At 37.1% G+C, this 19,449-nt stretch overlaps 1 protein-coding gene across 1 annotated transcript in view; it reads left to right on the plus strand.

The window, feature by feature from the left end:
* LOC136668111 (protein NLRC5-like) overlaps positions 1-19,449 on the plus strand; it is an 83,871-nt gene that overhangs the window by 42,716 nt on the left and 21,706 nt on the right. The window contains 6 exon segments of the mRNA XM_066645381.1: positions 1,914-2,080; positions 6,637-6,810; positions 10,851-11,027; positions 13,554-13,727; positions 15,617-15,793; positions 17,618-17,791. Coding sequence (XP_066501478.1) covers positions 1,914-2,080; positions 6,637-6,810; positions 10,851-11,027; positions 13,554-13,727; positions 15,617-15,793; positions 17,618-17,791 — 1,043 coding nt within the window.

Raw genomic sequence — 19,449 nt, forward strand, 5'->3', positions numbered from 1 at the left:
TCTAATACAGGCCTCTAACTGTTCAATCGTCTTGGGCCTTCTTTGTCGTACCTTTCTTTTTATGATGCACCAAATGTTCTCTATAGGTGAAAGATCTGGACTGCAGGCTGCCATTTCAGTACCCGGATGCTTCCCCTACGTAGCCATGATGTTGTGATTGCTGCAGAATGTGGTCTGGCATTATCTTGTTGAAAAATGCAGGGTCTTCCCTGAAAGAGATGAAGTCTAGATGGGAGCATATGTTGTTCTAGAACCTGAATATAGTTCTCTGCATTAATGGTGCCTTTCCAGACATGCAAGCTGCCCATGCCACAAGCACTCATGTAACCACATACCATCAGTGATGCAGGCTTCTGAACGGAGCGTTGATAACAACTTGGGTTATCCTTGTCCTCTCTGGTCCGGATGGCATTGCGTCCCAGTGTTCCATAAATAACTTCAAATCGTCACTCATCTGACCACAGAACAGTCTTCCATTTTGCCACGCTCCATTTTAAAAGACCCCTGGCCCAGTGCAAACATCTGAGCTTGTGGAGCTTGCTTAGAAATGGCTTCCTCTTTGCACTGTAGAGTTTCAGCTGGCAACGGCAGATGGCACGGTGGATTGTGTTCACTGACAATGCTTTCTGGAAGTATTCCTGAGCCCATTCTGTTATTTCCTTGACAGTGGCATTCCTGTTTGAGGTGCAGTGACGTTTAAGGGCCCTGAGATCACGAGCATCCAGTAGAGTTTTACGGCCTTGACCCTTATGCACAGCAATTGTTCCAGATTCTCGGAATCTTTTGATGATGTTATGCACGGTTGATGATGATAACTTAAGTCTTTGCTATTTTACGCTGGGTACCACCATTCTGGTATTGCTGTACTATCTTTCTGCGCAACAATAGTGGAATTGGTGATCCTCTTACCATCTTGGCTTCGGAGAGACACTGACACTCTGAGAAGCTCTTTTTATACCCAATCATGTTGTCAATTGACCTAATTAGTGTTAATTGGTCTTCCAGCTGTTCGTTATATGCTCAATTTTCTTTTTCCAGCCACTTATTGCTACTTGTCCCAACTTTCTTGGGATTTGTTGACACTGGAATTTTGAATCAACATATTTTTCCTTTAAAATGTTACATTTACTCAGATTAAACTTTTGATCTGTCATCTATGTATTATTACGAATAAAATATTGACATTTGCCATCTCCACATCATTGCATTCAGTTTTTATTCACAATGTGTTTAGTGTCCCAAATTTTTTGGAATCCGGTTTGTAAACCATTTAATAAATAAATATAAACTATTTATGAATAATATATTTGGAAAGAGAGCCTGGCCCTTAAGAATTTTGATATGATCCAATTCACTCCACTTTGAAAAACATTTGGACGCCCCTTCAATAGAGGATTAAGTAGTTGTAGAACTGAATGAATAATTTATTTTCCTGTAAACACAGTGCTAGAGGATAACACACCGATGTCAGAAATTTCCACATTCAAATTTGGTTTAAAATGTACATATGAATTTAAATATATTTAAACCAGGGCTGCACAGTTGGTGCTGCAGGTAGTGACTCTGACACACAGCTCCAGGATCCTGGGTTTCAGGGTCCAGTTGCCACCTCTGGTGACTGTGTGTGTCATCCCCATGTGTGTGTGGGTTTCCTCCAGGTCCTCCTTTCCTCCCCCAATCTAAAAACAGTTGTTGGTAGGTGGATTGGATGTGCAGAGTGTCCATAGGTGTGTTTGTGTGACTGCACGAATGGTGCCTTGTCCATGTTTTATTCCCACCTTGCCTCCAATAATTCTGGGTAGGCTCCTGACCCACTGCAATGTTGAACTGGATGAAGCAGTTACAGGAAATGAATGAATACATATTTTGGCTTAATCTTAACTCCAGTATTACTCTCTATTTACAGGTTACAGAACAGCAGTATTACGGAGGGAGGATGTGCTGCTCTCTCAAAAGCTTTGTGTTCAAACCCTTCACATTTGGAAGAACTAGATTTGAGTAACAATACAGTAGGAGACTCTGGGGTAGAGCAGCTTTGTTCACTACTAACAAATCAGAACTTTAAACTGAGAGCATTGAGGTGAGACCTAATTTTAAAAAATTATTATAAATGCACAATATGAAAATATTATACAGAATTTCATGACAGACACTGATACATCATATAAAAACTTCCAACATAACTTTATTTGCACAATAACCTTACATTAAATGCAACAAAAAAAAATTTTCTAGACTTCGAAACTGCAGTGTAACAGAGGGAGGATATATTGCTCTGGCTTCAGCTCTGAAAGCAAACCCATCATCACCCATGACTGAACTGGATCTCAGTGGAAACGATCCTGGAGAATCAGGAGTCAGACTTCTCACGGATTTACAGAAAGACCCAACATATCATCTGAAGACTCTGAGGTAGTGTGAAAATATGGAAACATGGTGTAACTAATGAAAAGCACCGCTCCCACGTAGCACCTCCGATGTGTTTCTCTGATCGCTCTAAAGAATAATATTTGTGTTCTGAGGAAGTAAACATTTTGATTTGCTGTTTTAAAACAGATCATAAATCCAACTATTTGGTAGCTTTTCATGTAATATTTATGGAAGCAAATCTGTCTCATCAGACTTTGAAATATTACCACGTTTGATTTTGTAAGACTGAATTTTTTTGCACTGAAATTATGCATCTGAATTTTGTTGCTTTTAAATTTAAATCTTCAGATTTCCACCTCTGAATATTTTGCTTCACAATTATGCATCTGAATATAATTGCTCTTGAACACACTTTCACTGTTATTATTAAAGGTTGATAAATTCAGATAAAAATATTCAAGCTCAAAAAATTCAAACAATATATTTTGAAGTTGCTCAAATACGATAGACGACATTCAGATACCAAAATACGAGTGAAAAAATTAAGATACACTTCCGGGATACAAAGGATGAGCAATCGATTCAGTTGGATTTTCTCTTTCACCTTAAATGGTGCAGTAGTTGCATTCTGTCGCCGCTGGATGGCGAAATACGAATACAACTTCCTTACCATGGAAAAACTACACGTTTACCTTCTTCCGCGGATATTATCTCTTTATTTTCAGAGTGTCTCAAAACTCTGAAAGGCTCACTAAAGACACAATATAACAGACTATTGATATCGGGAAGATGAAGAAATTTTACTGTGTTTTACTTTGTTGTAGCAATGCTTCTTGGAAATAAATCTTATACCGTTGAAAAGCCTGTTAATTTCCCTTTTCAATTGTGCCACATTTGTAAGGAACATACATTTGTGGGAGCAGCAGTAGAGCTGAGTGTGTGGGTTGCACCCATGAAAAATTTGCCAAATCCTCTCTGCCAAAGCCAATGACATTGTACAACCTATGTTTATAAGCAATTTCTTCAGTTTTATTTGTATAATCTCCATCTCTCACTGCTGTTTAAATGAAAGTCAAATGTACATATTTTTAAATATGTTTAAAAAGACAAAGGCTTTCATGGGGTGTTCTAATTTTCACACGACTGCATCTCCACAGTTCATGTTTCCACATATTCTCTCATATCACATGCTCTGTTCACAGGGCCATTGCAAAATAATTTCCACAGTAAAATTTCTTCATCTTCAGGATATTAATAGTCTGTTATATTGTGCCTTCAATGAGCCTTTCAGATTTTTGAGACACTTTGAAAATAAAGAAATAATATCCGCGGAAGGAAGCTAAACGTATAGTTTTTCCACGGTATGGAAGTTGTGTTCATATTTCGCCATCCAGCAGCGACAGAATGGAACTACTGCACCATGTAAGGTGAAGAGAAAATCCAAATGAATCAATTGCTCATCCTTGGTGTCCCGGATGTGTATCTGAATTTTTTGTAACTCGTATTTTGGTTCTGATTTTCGTCTACCGAATTTGAGCAACTTCGAAATTAATTGTTTGAATTTTTTTAAGCTTGAATTTTTTTTATCTGAATTTATTAACCTTGAATAATAAAAGTGAAAATATGTTCTTGGAAATTCACAAGTTCAAATCCAGAGCAATTATATTCAGATGCATAATTTCGAGACAAAATATTCAGAGGTGGAAATCTGAAGACTTAAATTTAAAAGCATTAACATTCAGATGCATAATTTAGTGCAAAAAAACTCAGTGATACAAATTCAAAGGTGGTAATATTTCAAAGTCCTGAAATTCAAAAGCAGAAAAGATGATGATGATGATAATATTTCATAGTCTGATGAGACAGATTTGCTTCCATAAATATACTCCTTCTTTGTACCAGTGTTATAAACTGAAGGATCAGAGTAATTTTTTAGTCAAATTTTTTTCTGAACGTACCCTGAAAAAATCTAAGAAAATAAGAAAAAACTTAACACATCAAGAATATGAAAAACAAAGTAAGATCTGACTATTAGTGACTAGCAGTGATTGTTGCTTTCAGGAATGAGAATGTTTTTGTTATAATCACAAACGTGCATTAATCTGCTAAAACATATGCCCTTCCTTCACTGCTGTCAGTAAAATATATCAGTTACCAGTACGTTTTGGTTCAGTACGGTACACATTCTGTAAATATATGTTCAAAGCTACAGCAATGGTCTTATAATCCATTTTTGAACCTTGAATATTTTCCATGGAAAAGTGGTATATTTATCCTTTATTTAAGCAGATGTTTATAACCCGAAAATTAAAGATGTGGTGTGAAAAAGAGCTCTATAAAACCATCTTTTAAAAAGCACATAAGCTATAGCTGCAATGTAATACAATTGTTTTCTACCGTAATGCACTAATCAGGGACCCCAGCCACCTGAGGGTACTATCTCAGTGAGACTTTACTTTTCATAAGGTTTAGTGTTCAGAAGAGAATTATATTTAAAACTGTCCAGTGTTAAATAGTAGAAATGTCAGTGTTTTGTCCTGTCTCTGTAGGCTGCTAAAAAGTTCTGCTGGAGAGACATTCTGTGTTCGTCTGACTGAAACTTTGAAACAAAACCCCTTACTGATGACTAAGCTGGATCTGAGTGGGAAAGTAAAAGGAGACTCAGAAGTGAATCAGCTGTGTGCTCTACTGGAGGATTCACACTGCAGAACTAAGATACTCAGGTATGTAATTTAACACAGTTGAATTGAAAGTATTGTGTAATACAAATTAAAAAGGAATATGGCAGTTTTGTCATTTGGGAAATTCATGCTGTCAGTATATTTTATGCTATTGTAATTTCTTAAATCCTTTTGATGTAAATATATTGGCACATTAAAAAGCATAATACTACAACAGGCCAAACAGCTCCAGGGTCCTGAAGTTGTGGGTTCAAACCCTGCCTCAGTTCATATTGTGCAGAGTCTGAGCTGTTTTCCCCGTGTCTGCATGGGTATACTTTGGGTGCTCTGGTTTCCTCCCACAGCCCAGAAATGCATTTTGGTAGGTGGACTGTTTATTCAGAAGTGTCCACATGTGTGAGCATGCGATGCTCTGTGATGGACTGGCACCATGTTCAAGGTGTTTTTTTGGCTTGCTCGCAATGATTCTTGACACACTCTGGCCCACCATGACCCAGTAGAGCAGGGGTGTCCAAAGTCTGGCCCCTGGGCCAAATGCGACCTGCTGTATAATTTTAATTGGCCAGCGACTTCACTATAAAGATTACATCATTATTGGCCCCACTGGCACTTGGCAGTTTTTTTCTTTCACCTGAAGATGGCAGCAGTGCGCTAATGTATAAGATATCGCACCACTGTGTTAATGAACTAAGCTAAACTTAATCACCATTCATTTCTCTGGGCCAGCAAAGTAATTCACAGAACATTTGGTGATGGCTGCAGCAAAAAATAAAAAAAATAAATCAATGCAAAGTTGACACTGAGAACCAGTGATTTACAGAGAGAGGGAAGTATCTTCAGTAAAATGTTGGATTTTACACTCTTTTGATTTCCTGCAGCAGTTAATGCTCTAAAATGAAATTCAGTAGTTAATAAATATAAACTGTTTTGTAAATTTGTGTTTGTCATATTTTGAATACATTGCTATAAATAATTTATGAATAATATATTTGGAAAGAGAGACTGGCCCTTAAGAATTTTGATATGATCCAGTTCACTCCACTTTGAAAAACATTTGCACGCCCCTTCAGTAGAGCATACAGTGGTTGCAGAAAATGAATAATTTGTTTTCCTGTAAACACAGTGGTAGAGGATAACAAACCAATGTTAGAAATCTCCACATTCAAATTTTGTTTGAAATGTACATATGAATATAAATATTTTTAAACCAGGGCTGCACAGTGGTGCTGCAGGTAGTGACACTGACACACAGCTCCAGGATCCTGGGTTTCAGGGTTCAGTTGCCACCTCTGGTGACTATGTGTCATCCCCATGTGTGTGTGGGTTTCCTCCAGGTGCTCTGATTTCCTCCCCCAGTCTAAAAACAGTTGTTGGTAGGTGGATTGGCTGTGCAGAGTGTCCATAGGTGTAATTGTGTGACTGCACGAGTGGTGCCTTGTCTATGGTGTATTCCCACCATTCATCCTATGATTCTGGGTAGGCTCCTGACCCACTGCAATGTTGAACTGGATGAAGCAGTTACAGGAAATGAATGAATACATATTTTGGGCTTAATCTTAACTCCAGTATTACTCTCTATTTACAGGTTACAGAACAGCAGTATTACAGAGGGAGGATGTGCTGCTCTCTCAAAAGCTTTGTGCTCAAACCCTTCACATTTGGAAGAACTAGATCTGAGTAACAATATAGTAGAAGACGCTGGGGTAGAGCAGCTTTGTTCACTACTAACAAATCAGAACTTTAAACCGAGAGCATTGAGGTGAGACCTAATTTTAAAAAATTATTATAAATGCACAATATGAAAATATTATACAGAATTTCATGACAGACACTGATACATCATATACAAACTTCCAACATAACTTTATTTGCACAATAACCTTACATTAAATGCAAAAAAAAAAAAAATTGTTCACTACTAACAAATCTGAACTTTAAACTGAGAGCATTGAGGTGAGACCTGATTTAGGAAAAAGTATTGTAATTGCACAGTATGGACATATTATACAAAATTTCATGGCAGACATGATACATCGTATAAAAATTCCAACATAACTTTATTTGATAAAGCACAATAAGCTTACATTAAATGCAACAAATATTTTTTTTCTAGACTTCAATACTGCAGTGTAACAGAAGGAGGATATACTGCTCTGGCTTCAGCTCTAAAATTAAACCCATCATCACAATTAATAGAACTGGATCTCAAAGGGAATGATCCTGGAGACAAAGGAGTGGAGGCTCTCACTGACACATTTAAGGGGAAAACGAAAAAACTGAGGTGAGAAATGTAAAAATTTAACATTAATTCAATAAGCTATGACCCTTATTACACAGTATTTTTTTTTTTCTCGTAAATTAACATTCATTTAGCTCATACACTCTAAAGATCATGGTTTACTGACCCAGGTTAGTGTTGACAACTATATGATTTCAGACTCTCAGGGATGTTACAAAGTGGAGGAGTATAGAGATGCTGCATACATTCTTGTACTGTGATGGAGAATAGATGTCAGTTTGTCTGTGGTTAGATAATGAAGAGGTGACAGTTCTAAAACAGAGGAAGGCATTTCCACATTATGCAAACATTATACAATCATTATGTTCTCTTCTTTATACTATAGACTGCTGGAAAATGAGGCAGAGAAAGCCTGCAGGTGTCTTGAACACATTCTAGGCAGTAACCCCTTACTACAGAGGGAGTTGGATCTCAGTGAAAGACGAACACGAGATATTAAAGTGAAGCAGCTTTCAGCTCTACTGCAGGATCCACACTACAGACTAGAAAAGTTCACGTAAGTACATAGTTAAATACATACACTAAGTTTTCACAATATTCTCTGTCTTAACAGGAGACAGGACTAAGACTAAACTATTAAGACTAACACTGGACTAAGACTAAACTATTAAGACTAACACAGGACTAAGACTAAACTACGAACAAAACAAGAAACATCAAGACTAACACATACACATAAAATGACTAATAAGACAAAGTAACAGGGCTTTTATACACACAAGGAGAGACACCTGTGAACACTCGTGTGGCAAGAGATCACAATCACATGGCTGATATAAACACAGAGCACATTGGAGGAATAGAACAAGACAAAGCACAAGGACAGAGACAAAGCATAACAGCTCACCCCCATGGTTCTGGCCGCCTTGGGTCAGTGAGCAGAAGACTTGAGTTGTGAGTCATTTTACACTGCAGTATTCCTGATGTCCTCTGTTTTTATTTGCCCTCTTTAGGCTGTATAAATCAGACAGTATTAAACCTGAAGACTGTGCAGCTCTGGTTTCTGCATTGAATTTAAACCCCTCACAACTGAGAGAGCTGGATCTGAACAAGAATAAACTAGACATGTCAGGACTGAAAGAGCTCTGTAATTTACTGAAGAATCCTCTCAGTAAACTGGAGAAACTGAAGTGAGTAACACTCTCTCATTAAAGGGATTAACTACATGTGTTCTAGAGGAGCAGGTCTAAATCAGTCAGTAGACTAATGCTGGTGTGGAGCTGATAATGTTGTAGCAGAATATAAAATATAGTATATTCATATAAATGTTAATTTATTCACATTAATAACATATATTAAGATGTTAGTTTATGATATTTACAACAGTCCATGTGACGTCACACTATGCCTAATATGTTATTTAAATAAAAAAGGCCATTAATGTTTGTGGAATTTTATTATTTATTTGATATTATTCACTGGTATTGTACATGTTTTTTTTAATCATAACACCATATTTAGTTTAGTTTTTCTAATCCCTCTGCTTTATCCCTCACTCTCTGCAGCGATATTGCACCACTGTGTAATGAACTAAGCTAAACTTAAGCACCACTAATTTCTCTGGGCCAGTAAAGTAATTCACAGAACATTTGATGATGGCTGCAGCAAAATAAATAAATAAATTAAATAAAAGAAAAAGAAAAAAAAAAGAAGCAAAGTTGACAGTGCAAACCAGTGATTTACAGAGAGGGCAGGTTTCCTGCAGCAGTAAATACTCTAAAATGAAATTCAGTATTTAATAAATATACAAACCGGATTCCAAAAAAAGTTGGGACACTAAACAAATTGTAAATAAAAACTGAATGCAATGATGGAGGTGCCAACATCTAATATTTTATTCAGAATAGAACACAAATCACAGATCAAAAGTTTAAACTCAGAATTTATAATTTTAAGGGAAAAATGTTGTTTCAAAATTTCATATCGTCAATAAATCCCAAAACAGTTGGGACAAGGCCATTTTTTACCACTGTGTGGCATCCCCCGTTCTTCTTACAACACTCAGACGTCTGGGGACAGAGGAGACCAGTTTCTCAAGTTTAGAAATAGGAATGCTCTCTCATTCATGTCTAATACAGGCTTCTAACTGTTCAATCATCTTGGGCCTTCTTTGTCGCACCTTCCTCTTTATGATGCAACAAATGTTCTCTGTAGTTGAAAGATCTGGACTGCAGGCTGGCCATTTCAGTACCCGGATCCTTCTCCTACATAGCCATGATGTTGTGACTGCTGCAGAATGTGATCTGACATTATCTTGTTGAAAAATGCAGGGTCTTCCCTGAAAGAGATGACGTCTAGATGGGAGCATATGTTGTTCTAGAACCTGAACATAGTTCTCTGCATTAATGGTGCCTTTCCAGACATGCAAGCTGCCCATGCCACAAGCACTCATGCAACCCCATACCATCAGTGATGCAGGCTTCTGAACGGAGCATTGATAACCACTTGGGTTATCCTTGTCCTCTCTGGTCTGGATGACATTTCGTCCCAATGTTCCATAACGAACTTCAAATCGTGACTCTTCTGACCACAGAACAGTCTTCCATTTTGCCACACTCCATTTTAAAAGACCCTGGCCCAGTGCAAACGTCTGAGCTTGTGGAGCTTGCTTAGAAATGGCTTCCTCTTTGCACTGTAGAGTTTCAGCTGGCAACGGCGGATAGCACGGTGGATTGGGTTCACTGACAATGCTTTCTGGAAGTATTCCTGAGCCCATTCTGTTATTTTCTTGACAGTGGCATTCCTGTTTGAGGTGCGGTGACATTTAAGGGCCCGGAAATCACGAGCATCCAGTAGAGTTTTACGGCCTTGACCCTTACGCACAGCAATTGTTCCAGATTCTCTGAATCTTTTGATGATTTTATGCACGGTTGATGATGATAACTTAAGTCTTTGCTATTTTACGCTGGGTAACACCATTCTGGTATTGCTGCACTATCTTTCTGTACAACAATGGTGGATTTGGTGATCCTCTTACCATCTTGGCTTCAGAGAGACACTGACACTCTGAGAAGCTCTTTTTATACCCAATCATGTTGTAAATTTACCTAATTAGTGTTAATTGGTCGTCCAGCTGTAAGTTATAAGCTCAATTTCGTTGCTCGTTATGCTCGTAATGTGCCACTTATTGCTACTTTTTTGGGATTTGTTGACACTGTGAAACTTTGAATGAACATATTTTTCCTTTAAAATGTTACATTTACTCAGATTAAACTTTTGATCTGTCATCTATGTTCTATTACGAATAAAATATTGATATTTGCCATCTCCACATCATTGCATTCACATCATAGCTTTGTTCACTACTAACAAATCAGAACTTTAAACTGAGAGCATTGAGGTGAGACCTAAATTTAAAAAATTATTATAAATGCACAATATGAAAATATTATACAGAATTTCATGACAGACACTGATACATCACATACAAACTTCCAACATAACTTTATTTGATAAAGCACAATAACCTTACATTAAATGCAACAAATATTTTTTTCTAGACTTCTATACTGCAGTGTAACAGAGGGAGGATATACTGCTCTGGCTTCAGCTCTGAAATCAAACCCATCATCACCCATGACTGAACTGGATCTCAGAGGAAACGATCCTGGAGAATCAGGAGTCAGACTTCTCACTGATTTACAGAAAGATCCAACATATCATCTGAAGACTCTGAGGTAGTGTGAAAATATGGAAACATGGTGTAACTAATGAAAAGCACCGCTCCCACGTAGCACCTCTGATGTGTTTCTCTGATCGCGCTAAAGAATAGTATTTGTGTTCTGAGGAAGTAAACATTTTGATTTACTGTTTTAAAACAGATCATAAATCCAACTATTTGGTAGCTTTTCATGTAATATTTATGGAAGCAAATCTGTCTCATCAGACTTTGAAATATTACGACCTTTGAATTTGTAGGACTGAATTTCTTTGCACTGAAATTATGCATCTGAATATAATTGCTCTTGATTTGAACTCTTCAATTTTCAAGAACACATTTTCACTGTTATTATTGAAGGTTAATAAATTCATTCATTCATTCATTCATTCATTATCTGTAACCGCTTATCCAGTTCAGGGTCGTGGTGGTTAAAAAATTCAGATAAAAATAATTGAAGCTCAAAAAATTCAAACAATATATTTTGTTGCTCAAATTCGATAGACGACATTCAAAATACGAGTGAAAAAATTCAGATACACTTCCGGGATACAAAGAATGAGCAATCAGTTCAGTTGGATTTTCTCTTTCACCTTAAATGGTGCAGTAGTTGCATTCTGTCGTCGCTGGATGGCGAAATACGAATACAACTTCCTTACCATGGAAAAACTACACGTTTACCTTCTTCCGCGGATATTATCTCTTTATTTTCAGAGTGTCTCAAAAATCTGAAAGGCTCACTAAAGACACAATATAACAGACTATTGATATCCGGAAGATGAAGAAATTTTACTGTGTTTTACTTTGTTGTAGCAATGCTTCTTGGAAATAAATCTTATACCGTTAAAAAGCCTGTTAATTTCCCTTTTCAATTGTGCCACATTTGTAAGGAACATACATTTGTGGGATGAGCAGTAGAGCTGAGTATGTGGGTTGCACCCATGAAAAATTTGCCAAATCCTCTCTGCCAAAGCCAATTACCTTGTACAACCTATGTTTGTAAGCAGTTTCTCCAGTTTTATTTGTATAATCTCCATCTCTCACTGCTATTCAAATGAAAGTCAAATGTACATATTTTTAAATATGTTTAAAAAGACAAAGGCTTTCATGGGGTTTTCTAATTTTCACACGACTGTATCCCCACAGTTCATGTTTCCACATATTCTCTCATATCACATGCTTTGTTCACAGGGCCATTGCAAAATAATTTCCACAGTAAAATTTCTTCATCTTCAGGATATTAATAGTCTGTTATATTGTGCCTTCAATGAGCCTTTCAGATTTTTGAGACACTTTGAAAATAAAGAGATAATATCCCCAGAAGGAAGCTAAACGTATAGTTTTTCCACGGTATGGAAGTTGTGTTTGTATTTCGCCATCCAGTGGTGACAGAATGGAACTACTGCAGCATTTAAGATGAAAGAGAAAATCCAAATGAATCGGTTGCTCATCCTTGGTGTCCCAGATGTGTATCTGAATTTTTTGTAACTCGTATTTTGGTGTCTGAATTTCGTCTACTGAATTTGAGCAACTTCGAAATTAATTGTTTGAATTTTTTAAGCTTGAATTTTTTTTATCTGAATTTATTAACCTTGAATAATAAAAGTGAAAATATGTTCTTGAAAATTCACAAGTTCAAATCCAGAGCAATTATATTCAGATGCATAATTTCGAAGCAAAATATTCAGAGGTGGAAATCTGAAGACTTAAATTTAAAAGCATTAACATTCAGATGCATAATTTAGTGCAAAAAAACTCAGTGATACAAATTCAAAGGTGGTAATATTTCAAAGTCCTGAAATGCAAAAGCAGAAAAGATGATGATGATGATGATGATTATACTTCTTAGTCTGATGAGACAGATTTGCTTCCATAAATATACTCCTTCTTTGTACCAGTGTTATAAACTGAAGGATCAGAGTATTTTTTAGTCAAATGTTTTTCTGAACGTACCCTGAAAAAATCTAAGAAAATAAGAAAAAACTTAACATATCAAGAATATGAAAAACAAAGTAAAATCTGACTATTAGTGACTAGCAGTGATAGACGCTTTCAGTAATGAGAATGTTTTTGTTATAATCACAAACGTGTATTAATCTCCTAAAACATATGCCCTTCCTTCACAGCTGTCGGTAAAATATATCAGTTACCAGTACATTTTGGTTCAGTAAGGTACACATTCTGTAAATATATGTTCAAAGCTACAACAATAGTCTTATAATCCATTTTTGAACCTTGAACATTTTCCATGGAAAAGTGGTATTTTTATCCTTTATTTAAGCAGATGTTTATAACCCGAAAATTAAAGATGCGGCTTGAAAAAGAGCTCTATAAAACCATCTTTTAAAAAGCACATAAGCTATAGCTGCAATGTAATACAATTGTCTTCTACCATAATGCACTAATCAGGGACCCCAGCCACCTGAGGGTACTATCCCAGTGAGACTTTACTTTTCATAAGGGTTTAGTGTTCAGAAGAGAATTATATTTAAAACTGTCCAATGTTAAATAGTAGAAATGTCAGTGTTTTGTCGTGTCTCTGTAGGCTGATAAAAATTTCTGCTGGAGAGACGTTCTGTGTTCGTCTGACTGAAACTCTCAAACAAAACCCCTTACTGATGGCTAAGCTGGATCTGAGTGGGAAAGTAAAAGGAGACTCAGAAGTGAATCAGCTGTGTGCTCTACTGGAGGATTCACACTGCAGAACTAAGATACTCAGGTATGTAGTTTAACAAACTTGAATTGAAAATATTGTGTAATACAAATTAAAAAGGAATATGGCAGTTTTTTGTCATTTGGGAAATTCATGCTGTCAGTATATTTTATGCTATTGTAATTTCTTAAATCCTTTTGATGTAAATATATTGGCACATTAAAAAGCATAATACTACAACAGGTCAAACAGCTCCAGGGTCCTGAAGTTGTAGGTTCAAACCCTGCCTCAGTTCATGTTGTGCAGAGTCTGAGCTGTTTTCCCCGTGTCTGCATGGGTATACTTTGGGTGCTCTGGTTTCCTCCCACAGCCCAGAAATGCATTTTGGTAGGTGGACTGTTTATTCAGAAGTGTCCACATGTGTGAGCATGCGATGCTCTGTGATGGACTGGCACCATGTTCAAGGTGTGTTTGTGGCTTGCTCGCAATGATTCTTGACACACTCTGGCCCACCATGACCCAGTAGAGCAGGGGTGTCCAAAGTCTGGCCCCTGGGCCAAATGCGACCTGCTGTAAGATTTTAATTGGCCAGCGTCTTCACTATAACATCATTATAGGCCCCGCTGGCACTTGGCAGTTTTTTTGTTTCACCTGAAGGTGGCAGCAGTGCGCTAATGTATAAGATATCGCACCACTGTGTTAATGAACTAAGCTGAACTTAATCACCACTCATTTCTCTGAGCCAGCAAAGTAATTCACAGAACGACATTTGGTGATGGCTGCAGCAAAAAAGAAAAAAAATAAATCAATGCAAAGTTGACACTGAGAACCGGTGATTTACAGAGAGAGGGAAGTATCTTCAGTAAAATATTGGATTTTACACTCTTTTGATTTCCTGCAGCAGTCAATTTTAGTAAATTTGCAGCAGTTAAAATTCAGTAGTTAATAAATATAAACTGTTTTGTAAATTTGTGTTTGTCATATTTTGAATACATTGCTATAAATAATTTATGAATAATATATTTGGAAATAGAGACTGGCCTTTAAGAATTTTGATATGATCCAGTTCACTCCACTTTGAGAAACATTTGCACGCCCCTGCAGTAGAGCATACAGTGGTTGCAGAAAATGAATAATTTATTTTCCTGTGAACACAGTGGTAGAGGATAACAAACCACTGTTAGAAATCTCCACATTCAAATTCAAATTTGGTTTAAAATGTACATATGAATATAAATATATTTAAACCAGGGCTGCACAGTGGTGCTGTAGGTAGTGACACTGACACACAGCTCCAGGATCCTGGGTTTCAGGGTCCAGTTGCCACATCTGGTGACTGTGTGTGTCATCCCCATGTGTGTGTGGGTTTCCTCCAGGTGCTCCTTTTCCTCCCACAGTCTAAAAACAGTTGTTGGTAGGTGGATTGGCTATGCAGAGTGTCCATAGGTGTGTTTGTGTGATTGCACGAGTGGTGCCTTGTCTATGGTGTATTCCCACCATTCATCCTATGATTCTGGGTAGGCTCCTGACTCACTGCAATGTTGAACTGGATGAAGCAGTTACAGGAAATGAATGAATACATATTTTGTCTTAATCTTAACTCCAGTATTACTCTCTATTTACAGGTTACAGAGCAGCAGTATTACAGAGGGAGGATGTGCTGCTCTCTCAAAAGCTTTGTGTTCAAACCCTTCACATTTGGAAGAACTAGATTTGAGTAACAATACAGTAGGAGACTCTGGGGTAGAGCAGCTTTGTTCACTACTAACAAATCAGAACTTTAAACTGAGAGCATTGAGGTGAGACCTAATTTTAAAAAATTATTATAAATGCACAATATGAAAATATTATACAGAATTTCATGACAGACACTGATACATCATATAAAAACTTCCAACATAACTTTATTTGCACAATAACCTTACATTAAATGCAACAAAAAATTTTTTTTCTAGACTTCGAAACTGCAGTGTAACAGAGGGAGGATATATTGCTCTGGCTTCAGCTCTGAAATCAAACCCATCATCACCCATGACTGAACTGGATCTCAGTGGAAACGATCCTGGAGAATCAGGAGTCAGACTTCTCACGGATTTACAGAAAGACCCAACATATCATCTGAAGACTCTGAGGTAGTGTGAAAATATGGAAACATGGTGTAACTAATGAAAAGCACCGCTCCCACGTAGCACCTCCGATGTGTTTCTCTGATCGCTCTAAAGAATAATATTTGTGTTCTGAGGAAGTAAACATTTTGATTTACTGTTTTAAAACAGATCATAAATCCAACTATTTGGTAGCTTTTCATGTAATATTTATGTAAGCAAATCTGTCTCATCAGACTTTGAAATGTTACCACCTTTGAATTTGTAGGACTGAATTTTTTTGCTTCACAATTATGCATCTTAATATAATTGCTCTTGATTTGAACTCTTGAATTTTCAAGAACACATTTTCACTCTTATTATTGAAGGTTAATAAATTCAGATAAAAATAATTCAAGCTCAAAAAATTCAAACTATATATTTTGAAGTTGCTCAAATTCGATAGACGACATTCAGATACCAAAATACCAGTGAAAAAATTCAGATACATATCTGGGATACAAAGGATGAGCAATCGATTCAGTTGGATTTTCTCTTTCACCTTAAATGGTGCAGTAGTTGCATTCTGTCGCCGCTGGATGGTGAAATACGAATACAACTTCCATACCATGGAAAAACTACACGTTTAGCTTCTTCCGTGGATATTATCTCTTTATTTTCAAAGTGTCTCAAAAATCTGAAAGGCTCACTAAAGACACAATATAACAGACTATTAATATCCGGAAGATGAAGAAATTGAAATCCAAATGAATCGGTTGCTCATCCTTGGTGTCCCGGATGTGTATCTGAATTTTTTTTAACTCGTATTTTGGTGTCTGAATTTCGTCTACCGAATTTGAGCAACTTCGAAATTAATTGTTTGAATTTTTAAAGCTTAAATTTTTTTTATCTGAATTTATTAACCTTGAATAATAAAAGTGAAAATGTGTTCTTGAAAATTCACAAGTTCAAATCCAGAGCAATTATATTCAGATGCATAATTTCGAGACAAAATATTCAGAGGTGGAAATCTGAAGACTTAAATTTAAAAGCATTAACATTCAGATGCATAATTTCAGTGCAAAAAAACTCAGTGATACAAATTCAAAGGTGGTAATATTTCAAAGTCCTGAAATTCAAAAGCAGAAAAGATGATGATGATGATAATATTTCATAGTCTGATGAGACAGATTTGCTTCCATAAATATACTCCTTCTTTGTACCAGTGATATAAACTGAAGGATCAGAGTAATTTTTTAGTCAAATTTTTCTGAACTTACCCTGAAAAAATCTAAGAAAATAAGAAAAAACTTAACATATCAAGAATATGAAAAACAAAGTAAACTCTGACTATTAGTAACTAGCAGTGATAGACGCTTTCAGGAATGAGAATGTTTTTGTTATAATCACAAACGTGCATTAATCTGCTAAAACATATGCCCTTCCTTCACTGCTGTCAGTAAAATATATCAGTTACCAGTAAGTTTTGGTTCAGTAAGGTACACATTCTGTAAATATATGTTCAAAGCTACAACAATGGTCTTATAATCCATTTTTGAACCTTGAATATTTTCCATGGAAAAGTGGTATATTTATCCTTTATTTAAGCAGATGTTTATAACCCGAAAATTAAAGACGTGGTGTGAAAAAGAGCTCTATAAAACCATCTTTTAAAAAGCACATAAGCTATAGCTGCAATGTAATACAATTGTTTTCTACTGTAATGCACTAATCAGGGACCCCAGCCACCTGAGGGTACTATCTCAGTGAGACTTTACTTTTCATAAGGGTTTAGTGTTCAGAAGAGAATTATATTTAAAACTGTCCAGTGTTAAATAGTAGAAATGTCAGTGTTTTGTCGTGTCTCTGTAGGCTGATAAAAAGTTCTGCTGGAGAGACATTCTGTGTTCGTCTGACTGAAACTCTCAATCAAAACCCCTTACTGATGACTAAGCTGGATCTGAGTGGGAAAGTAAAAGGAGACTCAGAAGTGAATCAGCTGTGTGCTCTACTGGAGGATTCACACTGCAGAACTAAGATACTCAGGTATGTAGCTTAACAAACTTGAATTTAAAGTACTGTGTAATACAAATTAAGAAGGAATATGGCAGTTTTTTGTCATTTGGGAAATTCATGCTGTCAGTATATTAACTATCATGCTATTGTTATGCCAATACAGTATATTAACAATTATGCTATTGTAATTTCTTAAATCCTTTTGATGTAAATATATTGGCACATTAAAAAGCATAACACTACAACAGGTCAAACAGCTCCAGGGTTCTGAAGTTGTAGGTTCAAACCCTGCCTCAGTTCATATTGTGCAGAGTCTGAGCTGTTTTCCCCGTGTCTGCATGGGTATACTTTGGGTGCTCTGGTTTCCTCCCACAGCCCAGAAATGCATTTTGGTAGGTGGACTGTTTATTCAAAAGTGTCCACATGTGTGAGCATGCGATGCTCTGTGATGGACTGGCACCATGTTCAAGGTGTGTTTGTGGCTTGCTCACAGTGATTCTTGACACACTCTGGCCCACCATGACCCAGTAGAGCAGGGGTGTCCAAAGTCTGGCCCCTGGGCCAAATGCGACCTGCTGTAAAATTTTAATTGGCCAGCGGCTTCACAATAAATATTACATCATTATAGGCCCCGCTGGCACTTGGCAGTTTTTTTTTCACCTGAAGGTGGCAGCAGTGCGCTAATGTATAAGATATCGCACCACTGTGTTAATGAACTAAGCTAAACTTAAACACCATTCATTTCTCTGGGCCAGCAAAGTAATTCACAGAACGACATGTGGTGATCCGTGCAGCAAAAAAGAAAAAAAAAAAAATCAATGCAAAGCTAACACTGAGAACCAGTGATTTACAGAGAGAGGGAAGTATCTTCAGTAAAATGTTGGATTTTACACTCTTTTGATTTCATGCATCAGTTAATGCTCTAAAATGAAGTTCATAGATATAAACTGTTTTGTAAATTTGTGTTTGTCATATTTTGAATACATTGCTATAAATAATTTACGAATAATATATTTGGAAAGGGGGCTGCACGGTGGCGCAGCAGGTAGTGTCACAGTCACACAGCTCCAGGGGCCTGGAGATTGTGGGTTTGATTCCTGCTCCGGGTGACTGTCTGTGAGGAGTTGGTGTGTTCTCCCCGTGTCCGCGCGGGTTTCCTCCGGGTGCTCCGGTTTCCTCCCACAGTCCAAAAACACACGATGCAGGTGGATTGGCGACTCAAAAGTGTGTGTGTGTGTGTGTGTGTGTGTGTTTCCCTGTGAAGGACTGGCGCCCCCTCCAGGGTGTATTCCCGCCTTGCGCCCAATAATTCCAGGTAGGCTCTGGACCCACCGCGACCCTGAATTGGATAAGGGTTACAGATAATGAATGAATGAATGAATGAATATTTGGAAAGAGAGCCTGGCACTTAAGAATTTTGATATGATCCAGTTCACTCCACTTTGAGAAACATTTGCACGCCCCTGCAGTAGAGCATAAAGTGGTTGCAGAAAATGAATAATTTATTTTCCTGTAAACACAGTGGTAGAGGATAACAAACCACTGTTAGAAATCTCCACATTCAAATTCAAATTTGGTTTAAAATGTGCATATGAATATAAATATATTTAAACAAGGGCTGCACAGTGGTGCTGAAGGTAGTGACACTGACGCACAGCTCCAGGATCCTGGGTTTCAGGGTCCAGTTT

Source organism: Hoplias malabaricus, chromosome 15 (genome assembly GCF_029633855.1).
Source record: "Hoplias malabaricus isolate fHopMal1 chromosome 15, fHopMal1.hap1, whole genome shotgun sequence".
Taxonomy (NCBI): domain Eukaryota; kingdom Metazoa; phylum Chordata; class Actinopteri; order Characiformes; family Erythrinidae; genus Hoplias; species Hoplias malabaricus.